Below are 23,669 nucleotides of genomic sequence, written 5' to 3' on the forward strand. Positions count from 1 at the left end.
GTGGATATGCCTGCTCTGAGTAAACATGCTCAAAAAATGTGCTTAATTCTAATGCTTTTCTAACAATTTCTTTCAGATGATGAAAGTGAGCGGCTTTCAAAAGTAGAAAAGGCCAGACAGTTGAGAGAGCAAGTAAACGATCTGTTTAGCCGGAAATTTGGTAAATGCTTCTTAGTCCCCCATTTTTACATAGGTGTGAATGGAACAAATGTTGTTCATGGGGATGCTACTGAATCATCACTTACAGTGGATGATATATATTATCGTTAAAAGTCAGAAGTTTGAGAATTGTGTATGAAAGTTGTGCTCTGACCTCAAAAAGAATCTTTTATAAGGGAAGTGGATTGCCTGGTGTTTTGAACAAAAAATCCCAAGAGCACAGATAACTTTGTTACCCCCACATCCTGTTTCTTTCTGTGTAAACATGGATGAAATAGTTATTTTGCTTGCAAACCATGATTCTTGTTAGGGCTTCATGGTCCCGAGCTATTAATACTTGACACTAGAGTAATTTTAACTTTTAAAACACAAGTTAGCCTTTTGCTCTGTGTAGTTTTCTTTATTTTTTCTGTGTATTTGCACTGTACAATAATGACCTGAGCTTCGTTATCTGAAATTCCTTTGCTAGTGCTGTGTTGAATTGCCTTTCGTGGGCATTGCAGGAAATTACTGTTTTTTGTCACGTAGTTACTTGCTTAGATAGCCTGTTCTATACCTTTTTTAGGAAAAAAAGAAAATCTGAGTTCTTTATATGGTGAGCTGTCAGACTTGGAGTTTAAATAGTCTTGTAGTAATGTTCATGAGTGTAATCCAAAACATCTGTTTCTGACACTGTAATGATTTAATAGTCAAGTGGATTTTCAGTTTCAGATCCAATAGAAAGCTTGTGTTTGCATTTAGTTTCTTAATTATCTGTGTTTTCTTTTCCTTCAATGTAATCGTAAACGAATAAGCTTGAAAATAAACGTGACCTCTCTTGCTTAGGTGAAGCCATTGGTATGAGTTTTCCTGTGAAGGTCCCATATAGGAAAATCACTATCAACCCTGGCTGTGTGGTGGTGGATGGGATGCCTCCTGGCGTGGCATTTAAAGCTCCCAGTTATCTGGAAATCAGCTCGATGAGGAAGATTTTGGAATCATCAGAGTTTATCAAATTTACAGTCATTCGGTACGTGGTTATCACTGATTAGATTGTACAGACCTTGTGAGGAAAGCCCCGTAGCTTTAATAAATTCAGATTGAAAGAGTAGAATTTGCAGTGCATCTTTAAATAGTGGAAGATACGACTCTTTTGGATAACAACACATCAGGTCAAATGAAGCCCAGATGTTCATAGCAGTAGGACAAAGGGAATATTATTACTACTGCATATTAAAGCAAGCTGTCTTCTGAGATGCAATCTATTCCTACTATATAATGGAGTCCTAAAGTGCTGTGGGCCTTGCTGTCCCATTTGTAAGATCAAGCTCTGAGGCAGTTTCCTGGTCTGAGATTTGTTGGCTCTTGGCAATAAATAGTATGTTTGTGGTAGTATTAATATTTTTGAAGTATTTTGGTTGGACTAAGATTCCTGAGTTAAGGTAAGCTTTTTCATAAATATTTTTTTCCTATAAAATGACTTCATCTACAACATTTTAAAAATACAGCATTATACAATTACAATATAAGTGAATTTTAATTTATATGTATATTCATAAAGACACATTTGCATGTGTACGCAAGGTATATTTGTATGTTTGAAGCAGAACAGATGAAATGTGGAAATCATACTAAGAAGAGGTTTAGGAACTAAAACCAAAAAGGTATTAATTTTTGTCATTTCTCAAATCATAGTCTGCTTCACAAGAAACAGAAAACTTCAGTTTCTTTAGAGAGAGATTTCTTAAATTTTACTCTGGAGTCCGAATTCTTGACCCATAACCAAGAAGAGTTCTAAACTGAAAGGACTCTTGCTAGATACGTTCTGTTTAATTGAGCTCTCATGAAGACATGATTTCCCTGTTTATTAGTCATGACTGGGGGAAGGATTTTGATTTTTTTGTGTATGTAGTTTCTTAAAATGCTAGTGAACAAACCACTGTGCTCAAGAGCTGTTCCTCCTGTTTTGTACTACTTTCTGTTAGAAAGTGTGATCTCTGTTACCAAATTGCTGGGTAAGGAAGTCTTGAGAGAGAGACCCCATGCAGTATGTTTCAGAGTCAGCATGTTTTCTGTTCTTCTGTCTTTTTACAGACCATTTCCAGGACTTGTGATTAACAACCGTAAGTAGTTATGTGACACAGATAGCAAATGTATTTTTGTAACTTACCAAGACCAGCTTTCTACATTTTGGCTTTGTGGCAGGAGGCCCCATCATGGTTAAATTCTACATACAGCACTCTTGTCTCTGTCATTAAAATCGAAATTCCTGGCTACAAATGCATGTGCAATTAACATAAGAGCAACGTGAGGAATTTACAGACCAGTGTAAGATTGGTGTTAACTTTGATATGAAAATGCAAGGTACTGATTCTGTATTTTTCAGCTGCAGAGTCCCAAAGAGATTTAGGACCCTGACTGTGCAACAGACGTAGATGGGAGTGTCTAGATTTTAGGATCGGATCCATCACAGCACCAGTTACTACACAAGAACTTTCCAATAGCTGCAGAACCACGTTCCAGTGAAAAACATTTTGCAGAAGTTGTAACAGCTTAGAGAGGCAGAGTGTAATTACCAGAAGTGCAGTTTGACAGTGATGCTTGAATCTTATTTGAAAAATAAGTCTTAGTATTTTCAGTTCTCTATAGTAGTTGTCACCTTGTTTTTTAACATCTTATTTAAGAGAAACAGCAAATAGCAAAACACTGTCATTACAAGTATCCCTTGTGTCATGTTCTTTCTGAGCCAGTGTCAGATTAGAAATTCAGAGGCCAGGTAACTCTGTCATTAGTTTGGCCTTACCCAGACTGAGCCTTACCAACCCAGTACTCCCTCGTTTGCATCCAGCCACCAGTATATTCCAGCTAGCGTGCTGAGGTCTGTGAGTGGCAAGGACAAAGTGTTCTCAGGAAGATGTTATAGTTAGTAACTCACTTTGGGCTGTCCACCAGTCCTAGGTACACCTTAGGTAGGTGAGAGATCCTTTTTTATGAGGGAACCTTCCAGGCAGATAAATGTGTAATAACGCTTCCAGAGAATTGACTTAGAAATGAAAGAATCCATTTAACTGTTCTCTGCAAAACTTCTGACATGTGATGGGATTGACACTAGCTAATCAGCTGAGTAAGAACAACATGGATACCTGATCACACTCCATCACTGGAGCAGGAAGCTGGTTATTGAACGTGTGATTTTTATGCAGTATCTATGTACATTAATTATGATCAAAATGAACTGATATTGATAGGTATGAGGTGAATTATTGGAAGCCTCTGAGCCTACTGCAGCTGTGATGCATTATTCTTGTTCTGAAGAACATGTGAGAATTTACGAGGAAACCTTTTGGTGCTTGCAGATAGGGAATACTTTTTCTGTAACATAAAATACCAAAGCACAACTCAGTTACAGTGACTATTTAGTAACCCGTTAATACAACAAGTTTGGGGATTTGCAGATACAAGAGGTAGAATCGCCCTTGTGTTACATGTGGGACCATTTTTGTTGTAAAGTTAAACAGTGATCATGTCTAATCTTAGAGCTGATGGAAGAAGCTGAAGCAGAAGCCCCCCCGGCAGCAGCACCCGTACTACGAGGTGATGCAGAGTGTGCCACGTGTCCTTGCAGAAGGGGTAGGGCTTGCAGTTCGAGATCTCACTGGCAGATGGTATTAGTAGTCATGTCCTGGGTACACACTGCTTATGATGAGCCATTTCATTTTGACAGATCGTCTGCAACGGTGACGTTTATAGCTATTAAATATTAATAAATCGATAGAACCATTGCTTCCTTCAGGTCTTGTCATTGGCATGTTCCTTGATTTGATTTTTGCACATAATGAGTGAGCTGAAAAGAACCATCATTAGGGGCAATATATAAAGCCAGCTCAGTATCTATTTATTGATTTCAGCTTAACTCAAAGTGCGTGGCTGCACCAGGTTGTGTTCAGCCAAGTTAAGTTTGTGTAGCGTACAAGAGCCTAGAACAGAAGTCCTGGTGGAATTTCTGTCCCCGACACCCAGCACTGACCCCCTGCTAGCCTGTGCCCAGACTGCACGCACATCAGCTCCTCCAGACTGAAAGGAGAACTTAGCGTTACGCTCTGAGTTGCTGAAGTAAATGTGATTGCACAGCTTCCTTTTGACATAGTGTGGCTTCTAACTGTTCACAGACCTAAAAATGCACGTATCAAGTTATCTGTAGTGCAGGCAAGATTTTTGCAATGGACTAGACAGGCTGTTGCTCAAAGAAACTGACAAACTGAGAGAAAACAATTAACATTTCAAGAGTAAGGGGCACTTCTGTGGTAGACAGAAAAGAACCTGCTGCCCCCTCTGCTTACATTTGGAAGTGGTGGGAGTGAGAAAAACCAAGAAAAGGGAGAAAAAAATAAACTTCTGTCCAGTGAAGTTGCTGTAGTGTATCTGTCCTCAACTCACCCGCACCATTAGAAGGGTTATACAACTTTCCCTGCACCTATCCACCTGTAATCCGTCAACACAGACCATAGAAAAAGCATTCTGGAAGTAAGATGTACTTTGTGCCCTCCAGTCTGCAGCTTCCCCCTCTCTGCCAAAATAAACATACTCACCCCTAAGAACAGTATTAACCAGAAGTAGTGACATCTATTTGAAATCCAGATTTATATTTAAGTGGTTTGAAATAAGTTGGTCCAAACCTGGTATATTCTGTGCAAGTGCACGTTATGTTCAGCTAGGACTCAACGATGTCTGCTAGAGTAAATCATCCTCTAAAGAGAAAGTGTTAATTAGTGTAACGTTATAAATGTTTGGGTATTTCTTATATTCTGTTATAGAGCCTATAGGAAGTTGCAGACCGTTATCTGAGACAAAGATAATTTAGTTTGATTAGAAGAGGAAAAAATTAGGTGTTTTTTTTTTCAGAGTAAACTTAATTTCCTAACTTTTGCTAAGGTACTTTTCTGTTTCATATTGTTGAAATTGGATGTGTATTCACTAGACTATATTTTTTTCATTTAAGAGCCAGCTGAACCGAGCCAAATAGAAGTATCTGTAGGAGGTGAGTGTCTGTCTTCAGTTACTACCAACAAATATTTTTAAGTCATTTTGAAAGAAGCTGCATCTTTTCCTTTTTTTTTTTAAGAAGGCAAGTCAATCAAAACAACAAAAAAGGCATTTATTGGTTCCTAGGAAGTTTTTTTCATCTGTATTAATATCTTGCTGCATCATGTGAAAGATAGTCTGCAGCAAAAGCTATTATTCGAAGAATTTTACAGAAGAGTTTTATGAATTGTTGTTCTGGGCTGGTGAGTCATGACTATATATAGGCTTTGAATGATTGCTCATATCCTTAGCAATGCATCTAGTTATTCTACGCGGTCCTTTTCACGATTTATGCAAGTGAATGATTGCCATCATCAGGAAATTTGAACAGCACACTGGGCTGAATATACTCGTACGGGTTTCCTGGGGGAAGAGGATTTTTGTGCGTCCTCCCAAACTTCAGCTGAGAGAAGTTTCAAACTGACCTGTTGTCCAGGAACAGACCTGAGCTGTATTTTTTGGACATTGACCTATGTGAGACCAAGGAGGCTGTAGGACTTCCAGCCCCCTTATGCTTTTGTGTATGGTCTTGGAGCATTAAGAGTACAGAACTGACCTGACAATTTGGATGCTGTTTTCTGTTGTGAATGATCCCTCAAACGCTGCCCCTGCTAGCCCCAGCTTTCAGCAGGCCCACAGGCGGCTGCCCTGTGAGGGTCAGAAGCGATGGGAAGGTGCTGGGACAGCTGCAGGACGGCTCCCTGTGTGCCAGGCAGTGCTGAGCAGGCCTGTCCGACACAGGAGCAGCACGATGGCAGCAGAGCAGAGCCTGCAGCACTGGGAGGGAGGTGGCTGGGCATCAGCACTTGTCTTACAGTGGCCTGCCAGGGCCTACAGGGGGCTGCAGGAAAGCTGGGAGGGACTCTCTGTCAGGGGGTATAGGGATAGGACAAGGAGGAATGGCTTTAAACTAAAAGAGGCAGGTTTAGGTTAGATACCGGTAGGAAATTCTTTACTCAGAGGATGGTGAGGCCCTGGAACAGGGTACCCAGAGAAGCTGTGGCTGTCCCATCCCTGGAGGTGCTCAAGGCCAGGCTTGATGGGGCTTTGGTCAGCCTGGTGTGGTGGGACATGTCCTGCCCATGGCAGGGGCTGGCATTAGATGGTCTTGAAGGGCCCTTCCAAGCCAAACCATTCTGTGATTCTACCATGCTCAGCCAAAACTGGCATTACGAGCTCAGTTACAGGCACACCCTGAGTGCTGTGAGTAGGAGTCTAGATGAATCCTTTTGTAACCAGCAAGAGGAAGAAAATCTGTGAAAAAGAAGAGAAGCGTGAGAGCTGTAGAGGAGCTGAGCTGCAGACTTTAAACACGCAGTTACTGAAAGCTGAAATATCAAATGTCTTTATGATGCCAAAACTATGTGGAAGCGCTGAAATTGTTCGATGGAGTGGGACAGTTGTTGCTGAGAGTGCCTCGTGGGGGCAATCCAGCTATGGGCCCTTCAGGAGATTGTTTAAAAGAAATAGACAAATGTGGTTTTGAATTTGCCATCCAAAACTGCATTCAGAGCCAGTTACCGGAGAAATGATCTTGAGACAAGGCTGAAGAACACACAGTCGCTTCAGAACCCGGCTGGGAGGTGATCAAGTGGTGAAACACTTCGGCTTTGCTGTGATGAATTACCCTAGCCCCAAACCTTGCAAACAGCTTCAGTGAAAAACGAATTTCCTTCCAACATCATCGTCTCTGCTTATGAAAAGAACAAAATCAGGCTCCAGGTCATATAGGCAATGCTATAAAGACACACAATTTCTTTGATTTACCTTTAAGCATCCCTGTGAACAACAAAAGCAAAGATTTTGTAATGAAGTCTCCTGGAATTGAAAAAAAATCTATATGAAAAGATGATGAATGCTTTACCCAACAAGATCAAATTTCTTTTTTTTTTTTTTTTTTTTAAGCATCTAATGCCTTCCTGTGTAATACATTGAAGAAGAAAAATTAGATGAGGTCCAAATTTCTTTTGGATAAGACTGAAATAGAATAATGTCTGTATGTAGTTGGGAAGAGCAGCGGTTTTATAGACGGAAACAAAAAATGGTCAGTGCTGGGACAATTCTGTGCGATGAATGTTGGGTCACCATCACAGAAGGCATGACTTGAGCTCAGGTATGGTCAGGTGTTGTTAGCATTTAGACAGCATTTGAACAGATGTGAAGCAGTGGTCGTGCCCTAACACTTCGGGTAAAGGAAGCCATCCACGAGGCTGCAGACGGGCTGTGAGCAATGGGAACGCTTCACCCAGCGTCTGCAGGGTGGGTTGAGGAAGGAATGGTGCTGGGGATTGACAGAGGGAGAAGGACTGAAGAGTAGGGTTCAGACCAAAACAGTGATATTTCTGATGTGTTTCCATGAATTGTGTGGTTTCTTTGTGGATTAAGTTACAGAATCCGAGAATCATTACGGTTGGAAAAGACCTCCGAGATCCTCTGGTCCAACCTTCCCCCTCCCACCAATGTCCCCCACTAAAGAAAAAAAAAGTTCCTTTCCTACCAAGGTTTTGAGCTACATAAAAAGCATTTTGAAGTTTCATACGCTTCCAATAGCAATTTCTGTGCCTTAAGAAGTAGATCTCTAAGATCTCAGGGTGCCTTACATTCGAGTGGATATGGTAATTTCCACCAAATCAGATTATTGTGAATACGTTGTTGTTTGCTGTTAATAATTTAAAAGGATAAATGAATGCTTTTCATATTTTCGTAATTTTTTTACTTACTAACTACAATAATTATGACAAAATTGGTTGAGAAGGGTTTTTTTTCATTCATTACTGCTTTTCCAACAGATGTTATGGAAACAGAAGAAAGTTCTCAAATAAAGCAAGAACCAGACCCAACGTGGTAGACCTCAATACTACGGTAAAGTAATTTAGCGTTTCTTGAAGTCAGTGTTTGTCAAGGAATAAACACTTGTCAAGGAATAATACTTCGGTAATTTGGAGTGAGGAGAAGCAGGCTAAGAGAGAGGGCTGAATGCCAGAAGGTGCCAGTCCTTTACTTGACTTCTGAAGTATTTTGTCTCAGTTTTCATCTATAAAATGTAGGACGTTTTCAGTATCTCATCAGAATACAATGAACGCATACGGTGTTCAAATTTGTGTGGCAGTCATTCCTAGGAAAATGTGGGCTGTAATAGCCTATAAATAAAATTGGGTGATGGTAATTACATACCTCAGAGGCAGAGTAAATGAAAGCTTAGGGAATTAGTGTTTACGAAGAGCTCTGACATGGTGGTGTGAAAGAGCATTATTATTCTTGGTAAAGCCCACGTATTTCTAAATTGTAATCGGGCAGGAAGGCTCTCCACCGTGATTGCAATAGTGTCTAAGCTCAAGACACTTGCTAATTCGTTAGTCATGATGACAAACCAACTAACTTGAGAAGGTTTGCTGCTTTTCTGTAAACTTTATGAAAAGCTTAGTTTAACTCCAAGTGCAGAAATGTCTGAAACTTTTTTTTTTTTAACTTTGCTTACTCCTAAAATGGCATTTTGGTGGAGGTGGAGAGCAGTGCTAGCAATGTTGTTATGTCACCAAATGTAAAGGGGGCTGACCCACACACATGGGAGTTTATATGCTTCATTCAAAGAAAAAGGCATTTTTAAGCCATCGCAGATCTTTACTACTTTTTCCAATTTCAATTTTTTGGTACCAAGTGCGATCCTCATTTTGTAATTTTTGATACTTCAGTAATTGGATTGGATAGACATAAAACAGGATGTATTTGTATGGTATGCTCAAGCTGAAGTCTGTGTAGTTTTAATAAGAAGAAGACATTTTATTCATTACAGAGAAGAAAATTCTGCGTACTATTCCAGCTCTGAGGGCACAGACAGGCAATCAGCAAAGCCAAGCCCTGGCTGTCCACCATTAATTTCTGCTGGCCTGAGCAGATGAGGCTGGTAATGTATTTGCCAGCTCGCATGAAGCAGTGGCTGGGGGAGCCTGTGGATTTCACTCCTGGCACCATCTGGCTTTTTGGAGACAAGGACAGCCAAGGCCATGGCTCTCTGTCAGGGCAGCACAAACACAGGGTGATGGAGGCAGTGATGCTCCCTGTTGGATGCTGGGTGTCTGCTCTCAGTCCTTCCAGCATTTCTAGTGCTCAGGGCAAGGGACGTCCCCACTGATGGGTTTCAGCATGGAGAAAGCAGCTTTGTTCTCTTTGGTGCTCTAGCTGTGCTGAATGTTAAGATTTGACTGGACAAAACCAGGGCCAACCTTAACTATCGCTAGCTGTAGTGCTTAGGGAGGGAGTCGGGGCTGGGTGGCTTCCAGGGTCGCTTGCAACAAGCGTTTCTGTGCTTCTGTAGGGTCTGCTCTGTGTGGCAGTGGCATTGGACAGCCTGGCTCCAGAGCTAGGAGGTCCTTGTCTCCTTTGTAAAGGAGATCAAAGCTAGCTGCAGGGCTGGTCTTGGCTGATAGATGTTTGACCATGGTCTCGTGCTCTGCTTTAGTAGTTTCCATAGTGTTTTGGCCTGGGCACTTAATACTTTGTGCTGCAGGACGTGCAGGACAGGCTTCATTCCTAAACATTCCTAAACAAGGGCAGTGCTTTTGGCTGGAGCGGACAGGCCTTTTATTGAAGGGGAGATAGCACGGCTTGTAAAGTTTGAGGCAAGAATCCAAAGGTGTCTTGAGAGCAAACAAGTGAGGAATGAGAACCTAACCCTGACCTGCTCAATAAACAAAAAAAAACATTTTCATACAAACAAGTATAAAATGTAGCCTTTATCACTGAGGATGATAAGGAGGCCAAAAGAAAAATCATTCACAAATGAGTTAGGGAAGTTCCTGATTAATTTGTGTCTATTAAACATAAAAGTTAGAGGTGGTCTCTGGCTCAGAAGGTCCCTAACCTGCTGGAAACTTGGAGGAAGGAGCTGGGCTGCGTCACCGAAGTCCTTATCCTTGGAGCACTGAGTCTTTGGAAGGCGCCTGGGTGGTATGGCTGCTTCCAGGGGTTAGCAAAGAGCTAGCACGTGCAGAGCTGCTGGCTGCAGGGGGGTGACGGAGTGAAGGGACAAATCCAGAAAAAGAGTGGTAGGAATTGGCAGAGATTGACATGTCAACGTACCCACTGTCTGTGCCCTGAGAACTTGAAGTACAGCAGTAGTCTTTCTAACAAAATGGCTGAATTCTGCTTTGGAAATGTTTGTCATAAAGCTGAGCATGTCATTAGAAAATATATATGTATTTGTTTTGTTTGTTTTTTAGTGAGAAGCACTTCACCTAATAGAGATATATAAAGACATCTCATTTGTCCGATAAAGGTCATGGAAATTTTGTCTGAGCAGTGGCTCCACAGCTTGCTGCTGCACTGCTCTGAATTTTTGGACACTGTAGACCGTCTAGACTAGCTAGAGAATGTGTACTAAAGCAAATACTCCATCTAAACTTTTGCAGAGAGTATTCAAGCGTACTTTTAATCTCTCATTTATGGAAAGCAATGTTCACCTTCTGCATGCTTTCTAATTCTAACTGAAAAAAAAAGACACAGAAAAACATAATCTACTAGTATTTATAATAAGATAAATAAGATAGAGAGCTGCAATGAAACTAACTCACTTTTATGATTTGTTTTTTTGTCTAGTCAGAAGCACCCAGTTCTGCGAAGAGCTTGTCAGGCCTGTCCTGATCCGTGTAATATAACTGTATAAGAGAAGTACCTTCTATACAAACCCTTTTTGTACTTTTAGATAGAAATGTCTACTTTTTCAGCAGTTCTGTGAATTGACTTAATGCAAAGAATGACTGTAGATTTGGAATGGCTGGTTTTACTTTGGAATATATCATGAGGACTAAATTTGATGCAGCAATGCTGGGGAGATGACAACAATTAAAATCAACAGGGACTTAACAGAGGCTGTCTGCGTTTCCCAAAAAAGCTGAACTTCACTGTACCTGAATGCATCTCAGCTTTTGTAATGAAGAAAAACATCCTGCAAGTAGTTCAGTTTGTTAGTTTTACTTTGAGATAACAAATCACTAATTTTTGGTTATCACTCCTTTAACGGCTGCTTGGACAATAGTATCTGTATATTTGAACTAATTTTTCCTCTATCTACCACAATTCATATGTTTTTCATAAATAAAAGATGAACTGGTTCACTTGACCGTTAGTATGCATTAATGAGGTGGACAGTATTTCAGTGTGTGGATTAGGAACCAATTGAACCCTTCCGTAGTTTGTTCTGTTAGCTCGAAGTTGTAAGTGCATGTTTTATCAGAATATCTTGGTTTGTGTATGAAGGCTCTGGTCTTGCAGTCCCAATGTAGACAAAGCTCGCATGGACCTGTGGGAGGGCTTTTCTCCCGAAGGCTGGGGGGTAAAGCCCTGCTGTCCTTCTACAGCTAGTTACGGAAACTTACACTACAAGCTGCTCTAAGTCCTCCCGTGTCAAAAGTTAAGTCCCCTACAGTCCTGGTCACGCCACACATGATGTAAGAGACTCATGTATGCATTTTTTTTTGAAGTTTCACAAACCATAAAGTTGTGAAGTTCTGGTTATATGATACTCTCTATAGAGAAGATAGAGATTATTGTAAAGGTTTCTCTTTCATTGGCATGAGTTTGGGATTGACTGCATTATGCACAAATGCTAAACCTTATTCCCTCATTAAGAAATAAAGACATTTCTGATGGTTTTTATGACTGTCCATGCAGTAAACGTTTATATGTGACGTTCTAGCAGGTAGAATACACTACAGTGTAGTTACTAATTCCAGTGAGGAAAGTAAGTTCCTGTCATGCCCTTCAGACAGAAAACCAGCTCTGGGTGGGTGAGGTTGTTGCATCTGAAAGAAAAACTTTGAAGACATGAATGCAGTCGGACATGCTGTCTGTTCCTGGGAATACCCAGCAGGAGCAAGCTGGAACTCGGCAGATCAGTTCAGAGCATCTCTTACTCTGCCATTCTAGAGGCAAGGCAGAGCTACAGCCCACATGCAGGTGTGTTCCCGATTGCTCGGGGTAGGTCTCAGTGCTCCCATGAAATATTGGCTGTTGTGCTCTTGGTGGCAGCGGGAGCAGGGTTGGCTCCACGCTGAACCATCACCAGATGCAGTTAACGTATCTCCAGAAATAGGTTGTTACGGAGTGACAGACAGTTTCACGATTGCTGCTAGAAATTTAGAGTGGGGAAATGAGTTCATGCAGCCTTCCTTGGGCTCTCAACTTCCCCTTTTGAAAAAGCAGAAGGATGGTCCGTCCCTTCTTCTCTCTCAGCCCCTTCAGGAGGCACTCTGCACAGCTGCCTGCCCAGCAAAGCCAAACATTGCTACCGGAGCCACCAGTGCTGCCACAAGTGGAGGGAGAGGCATCAGAGCAAAAGAACTGAGAATGACGGAGTTCAGACTGCTGCCTTGCGTGGATGTCCTGCAGATGTATCATGTACTGTGCGTACAAGAGCTTAAAAAATGAAACAAAAACTGATGACAGCAGTTTATCTGGAAGTCCTGGAGTAATTCCGTGATGCTGGGAGCTCGGGTAGTGGTGTGCCTCGTGTCCGTCCCGCCAGGGGGTTCGATTAGTGCCAATGTGCCCATTGGCATCAACACTGAAGTCTCTTTTTGGTCTCAGACATTTTGAGTTATAACCAGTAGAGAGAAATTAGACTGACAAAATAATTGCACCGATATTTATACCTTCTAAATATCAATTTTATATTAAAAATGATATATATCTATAGTCCTAACAGGTAGCAGACTTTTAATATGTTGACCTTGTATGAAAATCGCACTCGTTTCCAAACTAGTAATACATGAGGTGTGTCTTTGGGCATTGGCTGATAATGCCCTAAAAAGCCTTGTCTGTACTAATTAACAAGCAAATAAATAAAATTGCAACAACTTAAACAGAGCTCTGGATTTTTTTTCCTGCAGCAGAGAACCCTTGTGGCAATGAAGTAGCAGACAAGCTTCTCTCCGCTGCACACTGCTGAACCTAAAAAGCCCGTCCTGCTCCTTGGACCCATTCCTTTCCCTCAGATGGGACTTTGGGTTCCAAGGGCTCAAGGCGTTGATCTTGGAGCGTGGTGTCCCGTCCCGCAGGTAGGGCACCGCAGTTTCCTCAAGCAGTAACCACTAGGTGTCAGGTGAGGTCCAGCACGGTCCTTGTGCTGGTGCTTTTCCTTTGCGATGTGAAGTTTTCCATGTACAGTTTCATTTCTTTATGTCTTATCAAGTGACTAGGGGAGGGGACAGATTTGCATCTCACTTTGGTGATTTCGCAGCCTCTGCTAGAGCATTTAATGCTGTTCATACGTGCAGCAGTTTGCTGTCAGTGACATGAATGTGTCCTCCCCTGACTCTGACTTGAATTAAGCTTAAATGATTTAAATATATATTTTGAACAAAATGAGGGTGGCCTTCCATTCATCAGATTTTAATTTCTAGGAGGCTTTGGTACTGCTTCTGGGTGGAGCACCACAGAAAAGTGGGACGCTGCTGCTGTCACTCTGGAGGCCAGTGGAAGCTCTCGGTTCCTCTCAAAAATCAGGTCCTGCCCTCAGGCGCTGGCCTTCTTTTCCTGATCTGAAAACTTGGATCACCTCGTGAACTCCGTAAATCAGCTTATTTCTCAGCTGGGTCATTATTCTTCCAAGAATTTTCCTCTAAAATTGTGTTTCTTCCTTTCTAGTAACTATAGGGCAGTTAGTGTCATGCCACCTTATGTCCTGCATCACGGTGTGAGCTAACTGGCACCAGCAGTAAAACCTACAAACTCCATTTCTCACATCACAAGACAACAAATGAGGAAACAAGAAACATCCGAATTAAGTGCTTCCAGTAATGCGCTGCCTGTAACTCTGTTTTAAATTTAGTACAAGCATCGTTATGAAATGAGCTTTCAAGCAAATGTTGCTGATGGTTCTGCATATGAAACAGAATCCAACCAGCCCTGGGTGTGGGGTTTTTATATATAGATCACTTGTTGCATAATTTTGCCTCGTGTACAGGGAAGTCCCCAATATAATGAAATAAAAACTTCTCAGTGCTGGGAAGGGCTGGGCTGTGTGGGCAGGGTGCTCACCTTGCTCAGCTTCTGTGAGGATTCCTCTTTTGTCCATGCAGGATGCAGCCCCAGATCCCGCGTGGTGGCTGTCACCAATCCCTTTGATTGATTGAATCAATTGATCCCTCTACAGCCTCATCTCCTGCTCTCTCCCCAGGTCCCAGTTTGCTGGCAAGGGTCAGCCTCAAGGGCCTCAAGAGCCCTTTGCCGGCAGCTTTTTGGGGAAGCTGCAGGTGGCAGAAAGGCGATGGCGAGGCAAGGGCAGCACCCCTTGCACAACAGCCCATGGCCACACCGTCCTGTGCTTCCCCAGAGGGTGCCCAGGAGGACGGTGCTGCTGTCCCTGGGCTCGGGGAGCTCCACGTGGCACCTTCAGCTCTGCAGGGCAGCAGGGAAAGGCTCCTGCTCCCATTGCTGAGGTGCTTGTCCTGCCCATGGCTGCTGCAGCAAGGGCTCTGCAGCGCCTGTGCCTCGCAGGGTGGCCATGCAGGGGACACTTGGCTGGTGGAGGAGACACTGGGCCATGGGGGCTGGTGGCCCGGCCACCTCCCTGCTTCCCCTCTGCCCGGCGCCACCGAGGGGGCTCGGCTGGAGACTCCCAGCGGGAAGCACCCGGCTCAATACAAACCACAGCGGGTAAACAATTACAGCGCGATTGCAGCGCTGCTTCCGCTTTCCCAGGGGTTTTAACAGCGAGCGAGCGCGGGGCGAGGGCAGAGGGGAGGCAGGAGCACGGCGCAGAGCTGCAGCAGCCATGGGGGACACCTTCATCCGGCACATCGAGCTGCTGGGCTACGAGAAGAGGTTTTTCCCCAGCCAGCACTACGTGAGTACGAGTACCCGGCAAGTTGTGCAGTGAGGACTGGCAGGGGCAGGAGCCTGGCCAAGGCATTTCTTGAGATAAATTTGATGAGGGTTTAAGAGCATCGCTTTTGTGGGGGTGGAGGGGCCACAGCTGGTGGTACAAGCTGGAGGCAGCCAGAGGCTGAGATGTCTTAAACACACAAGGTTTTGGGCACCACCTTTTCAAGTTCTTGGTTGCTTCTCAGGCTTGGAAAGGACTTGTTGTGGCTCTGCCCTCTGATTCCCACCCAACCTCGTGTTTCTGTCCCTGCTGTGTGTCCCCAGCTCCCAGCTCACCTGCTGCCTGCACAAAGCTGTGCAGGAGGGAACAGACAGAAAATATGCAATTTGAAACCAAAGCATCTGTGGGACACCCAAGGGGCTCCGGCCACAGCAGGGTTTTGGGTCCTGGCTGCCCACAGGGCTGCAGCGCCTCTGCTCTAACCCCTTAGGTCTACATGTTCCTGGTGAAGTGGAACGACCTCACCGAAAAGCTCGTCTACCGCCGGTTTACTGAGATTTACGAGTTCCATGTGAGTGGTCCTGGGGGGGGCACCAGCCCCTGTGCTGGTGCACCAGGGCTGGGCAGGGGGCAAAAGGGGAAAGGAAGGAAAGCAAATTCCAGCTGAAACTCCCCCGAAACAAACCTGGCTCAGGAGAGGCTCCTGGGTCCCAACATTTCGATCTCCTTCATGCCTTGAAAGGGGGAGCTGCTGGCCCCATGCTCCCTGGGGAGGTTTCTCCTGGTGTCGATCCATGGGGTGCAGCCAGGAGGGGGTGAGCAGCGGGCAGGGTGCCGCGGAGGGGTCCCTGCACCGTCCTCACGGCCCTGCCTGGCCCTGCTCTGCAGAAAACACTGAAGGAGATGTTCCCCATCGAATCCGGCGACATCAACGCAGAGAACCGCATCATCCCGCACCTACCAGGTGAGGGGCACAGTGCCGGGGGCTGAGGTTGGGACAGAAACTGCAGCTGGTTGGGAAAGTCCCCGCCTGCCTTGCTCTGTGGGTGCCCTTGCGCAGGTGCTCTCTGCAATTTCTGTTCCTGCCTTCTGGGCTTGAAACCAAAACCCCAGCAGGGGCTGCCTGAACGGTGGCTGCTTCCCCCAGCAGAAGCTGGCCACAGACCCCATCCATCCTCCCTGATAGCGCGCACCTCAGGGACATGCAAAAGGGAAAGTGGCTTTGGGCAGCCTCAGCTGAGCAGAGCCCTCCTTCGGTGCCACCACCCCCTGGATGGCTTTTTGTGCCCGTACTGTACGAGAGGAAGGGAAGCAGTCAGTGTGTGCTCAAGGAGAGGGAGTAACTCGATCCAAAGAGCTGGCGGTTTGTATCCAGGCAAGGCGCGGTTCAGCAAACATCCCTCTTTTCTGGAGTTTCCTGCTTCAAATGGGGCAAGAAGGAGCATGAAAAATAGCCATGGGTTGTGACCCCCCCGGAGGAGTAAACCCCCAGCTCACAGCAGGGTGGCTGCTCCCCGTGGGGCCGGACACCCCCGCTGTGCTGGGACCTTTCCATCGTGCTGCTGCTGTGCCAGGCTGCTCGGAGCCTCCCCCGGGGCACGGGGCCGGCCTGGGGCAGCGCTCCGCTGTGTTTGGGGAACCGAAAGCCCTGGGGGTGGATGGAGACAGGGGCTGGGCAGGGGTGGGACAGCGGCAGGGGCTGGGTGAGCCATGCAGACGCACACCCTGATGCAGAGTTCAATGCTGCGACGTGGGTTGGGGCTGCCGGTGGTGTTTTGGGGCTACCAGGGGTGGAGAGCCCTTGGTGCAGCTGGGTTTGGTCAGAGCATGGACATGGAGGTTATCCCAGAGCTGAAATGGGGTCTAATGGGGTCTTTTTGAGGCTTGTTAGAGCTTCACAAGGGCTGCAGTGTTGAGCCTGGCTGCACAAGGTCTCCTCCAGCTGCCTGTGGCCCCGGGGCCGCGCTCACATCCCCAGCCACACAGAGCTGAAATGAGGAAGGGGCGGCTGCAGCACTTTGCAAACCGGCTGCAGCCTGCAGCAAGCTTCCCTGCAGCTCCTTCAGCTCCCCACGTGCCCCACGTGTGCCCCGCGTGAGCTGGCCACGAGGGAGGAGGCTGGGGCACGTCCATGGAGAGCTTCATGCAGCAGCCTGGGGCCAAACCCGCTCGTTTTCGGGGCAGCATTAACGATGCAGAGCAGCCTGCTGGAGAAAGTGACAAAACCAAAGCTCTCACCTGCTTGTCCCAACTCCTTTCCCCTCTCCACCAGCCCCGAAGTGGTTTGATGGCCAGCGGTCGACCCAGAGCAGGCAGGGCACGCTGGCCGAGTACTGCTATGCGCTGGTGAACCTGCCCCACAAGATCTCCCGCTGCCTGCTCGTCGTCAACTTCTTCAAGGTGCGGCCCGACGACATGAGCCCCGTCACCGACAGCCAGTGAGTAGAGCTGCAGCGGGGCACACTCTGCGTCGCCAGCCCCAGGTGCTGGTGCTTGGCAGTGCTGAATTGGTGCAGCAACAATTAGCCGCCAGATAATTAGCCCTCAGGACCCACCCTGAGGTTAGGTGGGCAGAAACATGTGTGGGTTTTGCCAGCACTGAGCTGCCTTTGCTCTGACCCGTCTAGGATCAAGAAGCCCGAGGTGTTCCTCCTGCCAAAGGATGCCAAGAAAAATGCCAGCGGTAAGAGTCCTCAGAGGGCTGCAGGTGGATTTTGCCTTAGGCTGTCCTGGAGTTTGGCTGAAATGGGGTGTTTCTGGGCTGGGACGGAACGCCTCTCTCCTCCCCCGCAGACATCACGGGCCCCATCATCCTGCAGACGTACCGAGCCATCGCCGACTACGAGAAGAGCTCCAAGTCCGAGATGGCTCTCAAAGCTGGGGACATGGTGGACATCGTGGAGAAGAGCGAGAGCGGTAAGTGTCCGTGCCCCGAGGGCCAGCCCCGTCCTGGCCATCACCTCGGCAGGGCTGGGGTCAGCCTTCACACCTCGTGTCCGAACCCAGCACCCCAAAGCATCCCCGGGGTGTTCCTTACAGAGGGGTGGGAGGCTGGCTCGAGGTCTCCTGATGGAGAACAGAAGTTCAGCACCGAGCCCCGCAGCCCTCCCTGCCCCGCTGGGGCACGATTCACTTTCACATGGAGCCACATGATGGTCTGTTTGGGCCAGGGTGTGAGGCAATCCTAGAAAAGCCTGCAAGCTCCTCGCACGCCTCCGCCTGCGAGGTTTCCTGCCCATGAGGAAGCAGGGTGAGCTGGCCGGGCTCCCCGCTCACAGCACAAAAACAAACCGTCCCCACTGCCCTCCCTTCTGGACGGGACACGGGGACACCTGCACGGACACCACCCAGGGGACACAGCTGGTGTAGGCTGTCCCTGTGGTCCCTGCTCTTGCCCACTCTGGTTTCGTTGCAGGCTGGTGGTTTTGCCAGTTGAAGAATAAACGGGGCTGGGTGCCAGCTGCCTATCTGGAGCCGATGGACGGTCCCGATGAGTCTGAAGAGCAGGAGCCCAACTATGCAGGTAAAACGCTCAGAAAAGCACGGTGTCCCCAGGAGCACGGAAGCGTTGCTGTAGGAGCTGCCAGGAGGGATCAGGCTCATGGTTCAGCGCCTCATGTCTGACATCAGGACCTGCAGCTCAGCGCCCTAAGCTGGTTTTGGCTCCTCAGAGATGCACATCGTCATCCAGAGCCCACCCTGAGCTCGGGGGATGCCTGCTGAGCTGCTGGGTTAGCCGATGAGCTCAGTACAGAGCGTGCCCGCACCACCCCAAGCAGGGAGGGCTCCTGCAGACTCATGCTGGTTGCACTCAGGGCTTCGTCTTTGTGGCTTTCAAAACACTGCAACGGACTCCATTAGCACAACACTTCCTCCTTCCTCATTTAGTCACCCAAGTTATAAACATGCTCCTCAGCACAGAAGGATATCCTTCCACTTGTACTCGCCAGCTTTCTCCTAGAGAGGTGCTGGAGGGGCCTGGATGAGGCACAGGCACCGTCAGGGCTGGGGAAGTCTTGGTCCAGGCTTGGAGACCTGAAGCACCCTAGGTCTTGCCAAAAATTTGGGGTTGGTGCTCTGGTGCCTCCGGGGCTCAGTGGAAGGGGAGGCCAAGCCCTGTTGCTGGGGGTGATGCACAACCCACCCATCAAATGTCCCCGTTTCACACACACAGGTGAGTGGTACGTGGTCCAGAAAAGCTACACAGCCGTGGAGGAGGACGAGCTGACGCTGACGGAGGGCGACACCATCGAAGTCATCCACAAGCTGCTCGATGGCTGGTGGGTTGTCAGGTGAGAGACGCCGAGAAGAAGCCAGGCAAAGGGCCACGGGCAGAGGGAAGGGGCGAAGCAGAGGCCTCCCCATCAGGGCTGTGAAATCTGCAGACCGTTTGGTGCCGCTGCCCAACACTTCCCTTTGCAGGACTGTTTCTAGAAGCCCTGTGGCTTTGCAAAGTGCAACCACGTTGCAGCTGGGGCTTCCTCTGCTGGGCACCTCAGAAATATCCAAGAAGGCGTCAGATGGAAAAAAAATGTGTCTGTTATTTGGCATTCTGGCACAATCTGATTTGCACAACCTCAGCTTTCATCCCAGCCTTGGCCTGCTCTGTGGTCTTGGACTTTCCCAAGGGGAACCCAGTGGCATTTGTGCTCTGGGGAGTCACAGCCTGTGCCTTCGCTGCAGGGACACGTGGTAGCTACAAACCACGGGAGGGGAGCCCTGGCTGATGTGTCACATGCAAAAACCAAAACAAAACAGAAGATAATAGAAATAATACAAGCTGATGAGACCCTGAAAACTGTGCAGCTTTGCTTTGTCTGCTGCCTACTTGGTTTTGGGACTCGGGCCCCAGTTTCAGGGAGAGCCCCATGCAGACAAGGTGGGGGGACAGTGGAAGCCCCCATCCCTGCAAGCAGCACGAGACACCCAGCGTCAGGCACGAGGAGGTGGTGGCCACCGAGTCACAAGCTCAAGCAACGTTGTCTTGTGTCACCCTGCAGGAAGGATGAGAGCACGGGGTATTACCCCTCCATGTACCTGCAGAGATCAGGGGAGCCGAACACCCCCGAGAAGAGCGAGCTGAGGAACCGGAGTGTTCCCCCCCGCAGGTAGGAGAAGAGCTGCGGGAGGGAGGGAGGAGGGTGAAAGCTGTTCTTCGAGGGGGGTGAAATGAAACCAGACAGTGGTTTTGTGGTGTCCCCTGCTCGGCCTGGCGATGAGGAACTGCCCAGCAGAGATGTGAGCAGGGCAGAGAGAGCAGGAGGCAGATCCTGGAGGGCTGCAGCAAAAATAGTGCTCCTGACTTCCACGGGCAGCTGGCACTTCTGCTGCAGCACAGCCCTGCACATTTCTCCTTGTCCTTCTGCAAAGTTTCTTTTCTGGGCTAATCTCGTTTAATTTTCAAATTAGATTTTTTTTTTTTTTTCCTAAGTGCATCCACTGAATCTTTGAGAAGCGAGGAGAGATTTGACTAATCAGAGCTGCCAAATGGCCTAATCTGATGGGAGGATTTGAGCTAATGGAGGGGATTTTATATTGATTAAAAAGATAAAAAGCAATAATAGCTCATTAATTCTGATGCAATGACAATGGCTAGGAAGGGCAGAGCTTGCCTGGATCCTTTCTTCCATACAAGAAAACAAGGCAGCCTTCCATAAAATCTCTCAAAATCCTGCTCAACTGGAGCATGGACTGAAGGTGAGCCAGTGTAAAATAGCACAAATCTTATCTGAGTGCAGTGACACTGCCTGATACCTCTGGGGAGGTGAGGCAGTGAGGCCAGGGACTTGCTCCCGTGGTGAAAGCCATCCCTGATGGCAGCATGCAGCAGCAGCAGAAGATGGAGGCTGGGGTGGTGCTTGCTGGGGAGCGGCCAAAGCATGAATTTGGGCTCAGAGCACCCCCGTTGCAAAGACTGTGACCTGTCCCTGTGGGTAGAGCTTGGCTATGAAATGGGGCACGTGTCGAAACCAGGGAGGGGCTGAAGGCAGTTGGGCACTGCAGAGGGCTGCAGGTGCCTCCAGCAGAGCAGGACGATGCCGTGGGCGGTTGAAGCCACCTCTCACCCTGGTAATAACGACAAAGAGGTGGCTCTGTCCATCTGCCTGGGAACGGTCCTGCACGCTGGGGCTTTCCCACAGCAGTGTGGCTCTGCATCGCCCCAGGGCCTGGCCTTTCACTTCTCTCTGTAATTTCTCTGTTGCTGGCATAGTGCCACACAAACGGCTGCACAGGCACCTGTCCCAAGCTCTGTCCCCTAAAACCCCACACCAGGGATCTTAGTTCTGCAGCCATATGCATATATCCATCCATCTGTGAGCAAAGCCCTACATCGCTTCCAAGACTTTCTTGAACTCCAGGGAAAATCTCATGCATAGCTTGCCCTTTCAGCATTATGCCTGACCTCTCTTGCCATCTCCATCTCCACCTCCCAGGCTTGTGCTCAGGCTTCACCCACCAGCGCCTGCTTCCAAAGCACCTCTCTAGCTGCCTCTGTACATGGCAGCTCACCCGCAAGGGCTGGCATTCTCCTGCTGCCTTCTGCCAAGCACAAAGGCAAAGCAGGTACAGGTGTTTAGGCGAGGCAGAGGGGAAAGCGCAGCATCCAGCTGCAGTGGGGCTGGGAGAGGCAGGACTGGGGACATCCTCAGCAAGAAAGTGGTGGAGTGAGAGCTGCCATCGTGGAAACTGAACGTTTCATTTCTGACTCGCTGCAGATCCACCATCCGCAATGCTAAGAGCATCCACAAGCAGAGCCGGAAGCAGATCAGCCAGGAGACCTACAGGAGGAACAGCAAGAAGTATATCCAGAGCCGGAGGAACGTGAAGGCCAGTTTGCAGAACAAGGCCAACATCATCTGTAAGTCTCAGCGGGGCCTTTGCCCTAGATGGGTCTGAAGTTCTGCAGACATGTCCCGTGACCTCCAGCAGTGGTTGCTGGAGATGTTTTGTGAGCAAACGAACCTGGGAATCTTTGTGCCAGACTGAAAGATCTGTGGGGAGAAAAGGAAACAAGTCTTCTTTTCTCCCAAATCCTCTGCACTTCATGCCCCAAGCCTTGGGCTGTCATTACAAGGTAGCACGGCCTCCAGCCTCTGCCCCATCACAGGAGGGAGGTGATTTAGTATGACAACCCATGTGGGTAGTCACTGCCTGTCCACCCTGTCCTGCTATGGGGAAATTGTGTGCAGGGTTTCTTTTCAACAAATTTTCTCACCTCTGGTTATAGGTCTCACAGAGAAGGAGCATGAAGGAAAGCGGTGGCATGTCTGTCCTCAGTAGGTCCTAGTGGGAGGTCAGCCCACTGTTAGGACCTGTGCTTTCCTCTGTGCACTCCTATCATTGCCCATATTGCTGTTACTGATACTGTGCATGTTAACTGCAGGACGATTTGTGGTCCTTCCATAGGAAGACTTTGAATTTATCCACAGAGGTGTGGGGTGGTGCAGAGCTCTGACCCATCTCTACATCTGCTTTACCCATAGCTGAGAAAAACGAGCAAGAGGAGAACAAGTCCAAGGCTCAACCTGCTGTTCCTCCCCGGCCCAGCAAAGACCTCATCATGAACCGCTGTACAGAGAGCACCAGGAGAAAGATCATGTGAGGCCCTCAGTCCCCAAAACCAAGTGAGCAGATGCTTTATCTCCACCGACTCCTATGCAATGGGGACGCAGAGACAGACTGGGGGATCTGCGTGGCTCCCACAGCAGCTGAGTGCCTGGAGAGATGCAGCTCGGGGCCCCATGTTAATTCCACAGCACAGCAAGTCCAAGATGTCCTGGTGAATCCCTGAGGAGAGGTGTGAACACCTTCCATCAGCATCTTTGAGGGCTGAGCATTCCAGTGGCCTGCTGAAGATTCCTCATCACTAGGTCCCCTTTTGTACCATATTTGTATTCTGAATGGTTTCATAGTTTTCATCAATAACTGGCATTGTGTATAGTGCTTTTTGGGGCCTTCAATTATTGTGGGAAAACCTTAACATGTAAACTATGTGTACAAAGACCAGTGTAGCACAAAGAGGCACTTTATGTATGTATTTCAAGGCTTTCATGCTGTCTGCATGGCTGATTAATAAACTCATCAGCATTTCTTCACTGTCTCCCATGGGTTCCATGGTGGCGTTTCTCCCCATGCCTCCAACCCGCTCTGGCCAGAGGGACGAGGCCTCATCTTGTACAAAATGTCGATGTGGAGGAAATTTGTTGGGGAGGTTAAACAACAGCAGCTCTCTGATGAAAGCTTTCTTTGCTCCCTCTAGTGGAAAACCAGGGCTGGGGGTGCGGGTGTGATATGTGCTGGGGCGAGCCAAGCCTTGAAGGAAGCTAGGAGGTGGGGTGGCCATGAGGCAGCGAGGCCATGGGGTGGAGGTGCCATGAAGCGAGGAGGCCATGAGGCAGGGAGGCTGTGAGGCGAGGAGGCCATGAGATGAGGAGGCCCCAAATGGTGGTGGGGTGTGAGGGGAACAGGGTGACCCATGGTACTCTCAGCAGAGCGGGGCTGCCGGCTCCCCACAGCCACTGGTGCTGCTCAGCAGCGCCCAGCCCAGCCTTCTGTCCGCCTCACAGCCCTAGGGCCGCCATGCTGGGGGGCCGGCAGCCATCATAGGGCAGCCTGACAGTGCAGG

The 23,669-nt window shown here is 47.9% G+C and overlaps 2 protein-coding genes across 9 annotated transcripts in view; both read left to right on the forward strand.

Moving 5' to 3' along the window:
* The window catches only part of GTF2I (general transcription factor IIi), a 70,055-nt gene extending 58,717 nt beyond the window's left edge, over window positions 1-11,338 (forward strand). For 7 of the 8 annotated variants that reach the window (XM_072026030.1, XM_072026031.1, XM_027445896.3 and 4 more), the window contains 6 exons: window positions 77-160; window positions 985-1,168; window positions 2,233-2,261; window positions 5,138-5,176; window positions 8,010-8,082; window positions 10,816-11,338. In XM_072026030.1, coding sequence (XP_071882131.1) covers window positions 77-160; window positions 985-1,168; window positions 2,233-2,261; window positions 5,138-5,176; window positions 8,010-8,068 — 395 coding nt within the window. In that variant the 3' untranslated portion in view covers window positions 8,069-8,082; window positions 10,816-11,338. The remainder of the gene's footprint in view (window positions 1-76; window positions 161-984; window positions 1,169-2,232; window positions 2,262-5,137; window positions 5,177-8,009; window positions 8,083-10,815) is intronic. The other variant, XM_038165682.2, reaches the window with a different exon arrangement.
* Window positions 11,339-14,909: 3,571 nt separating this feature from the next.
* Window positions 14,910-23,144, forward strand: NCF1 (neutrophil cytosolic factor 1). Its single transcript, XM_005017768.6, has 11 exons — window positions 14,910-15,064; window positions 15,534-15,614; window positions 15,932-16,007; window positions 17,316-17,481; window positions 17,671-17,726; window positions 17,837-17,959; window positions 18,459-18,566; window positions 19,218-19,335; window positions 20,044-20,151; window positions 21,760-21,902; window positions 22,528-23,144. The coding sequence occupies exons 1-11, from the start codon at window positions 14,993-14,995 to the stop codon at window positions 22,644-22,646; spliced, it is 1,170 nt and encodes a 389-aa protein (XP_005017825.4). The 5' UTR covers window positions 14,910-14,992; the 3' UTR covers window positions 22,647-23,144.
* The last annotated feature ends 525 nt before the right edge of the window (window positions 23,145-23,669 follow it).

This window comes from Anas platyrhynchos, chromosome 20 (assembly GCF_047663525.1).
Source record: "Anas platyrhynchos isolate ZD024472 breed Pekin duck chromosome 20, IASCAAS_PekinDuck_T2T, whole genome shotgun sequence".
Lineage (NCBI taxonomy): Eukaryota > Metazoa > Chordata > Aves > Anseriformes > Anatidae > Anas > Anas platyrhynchos.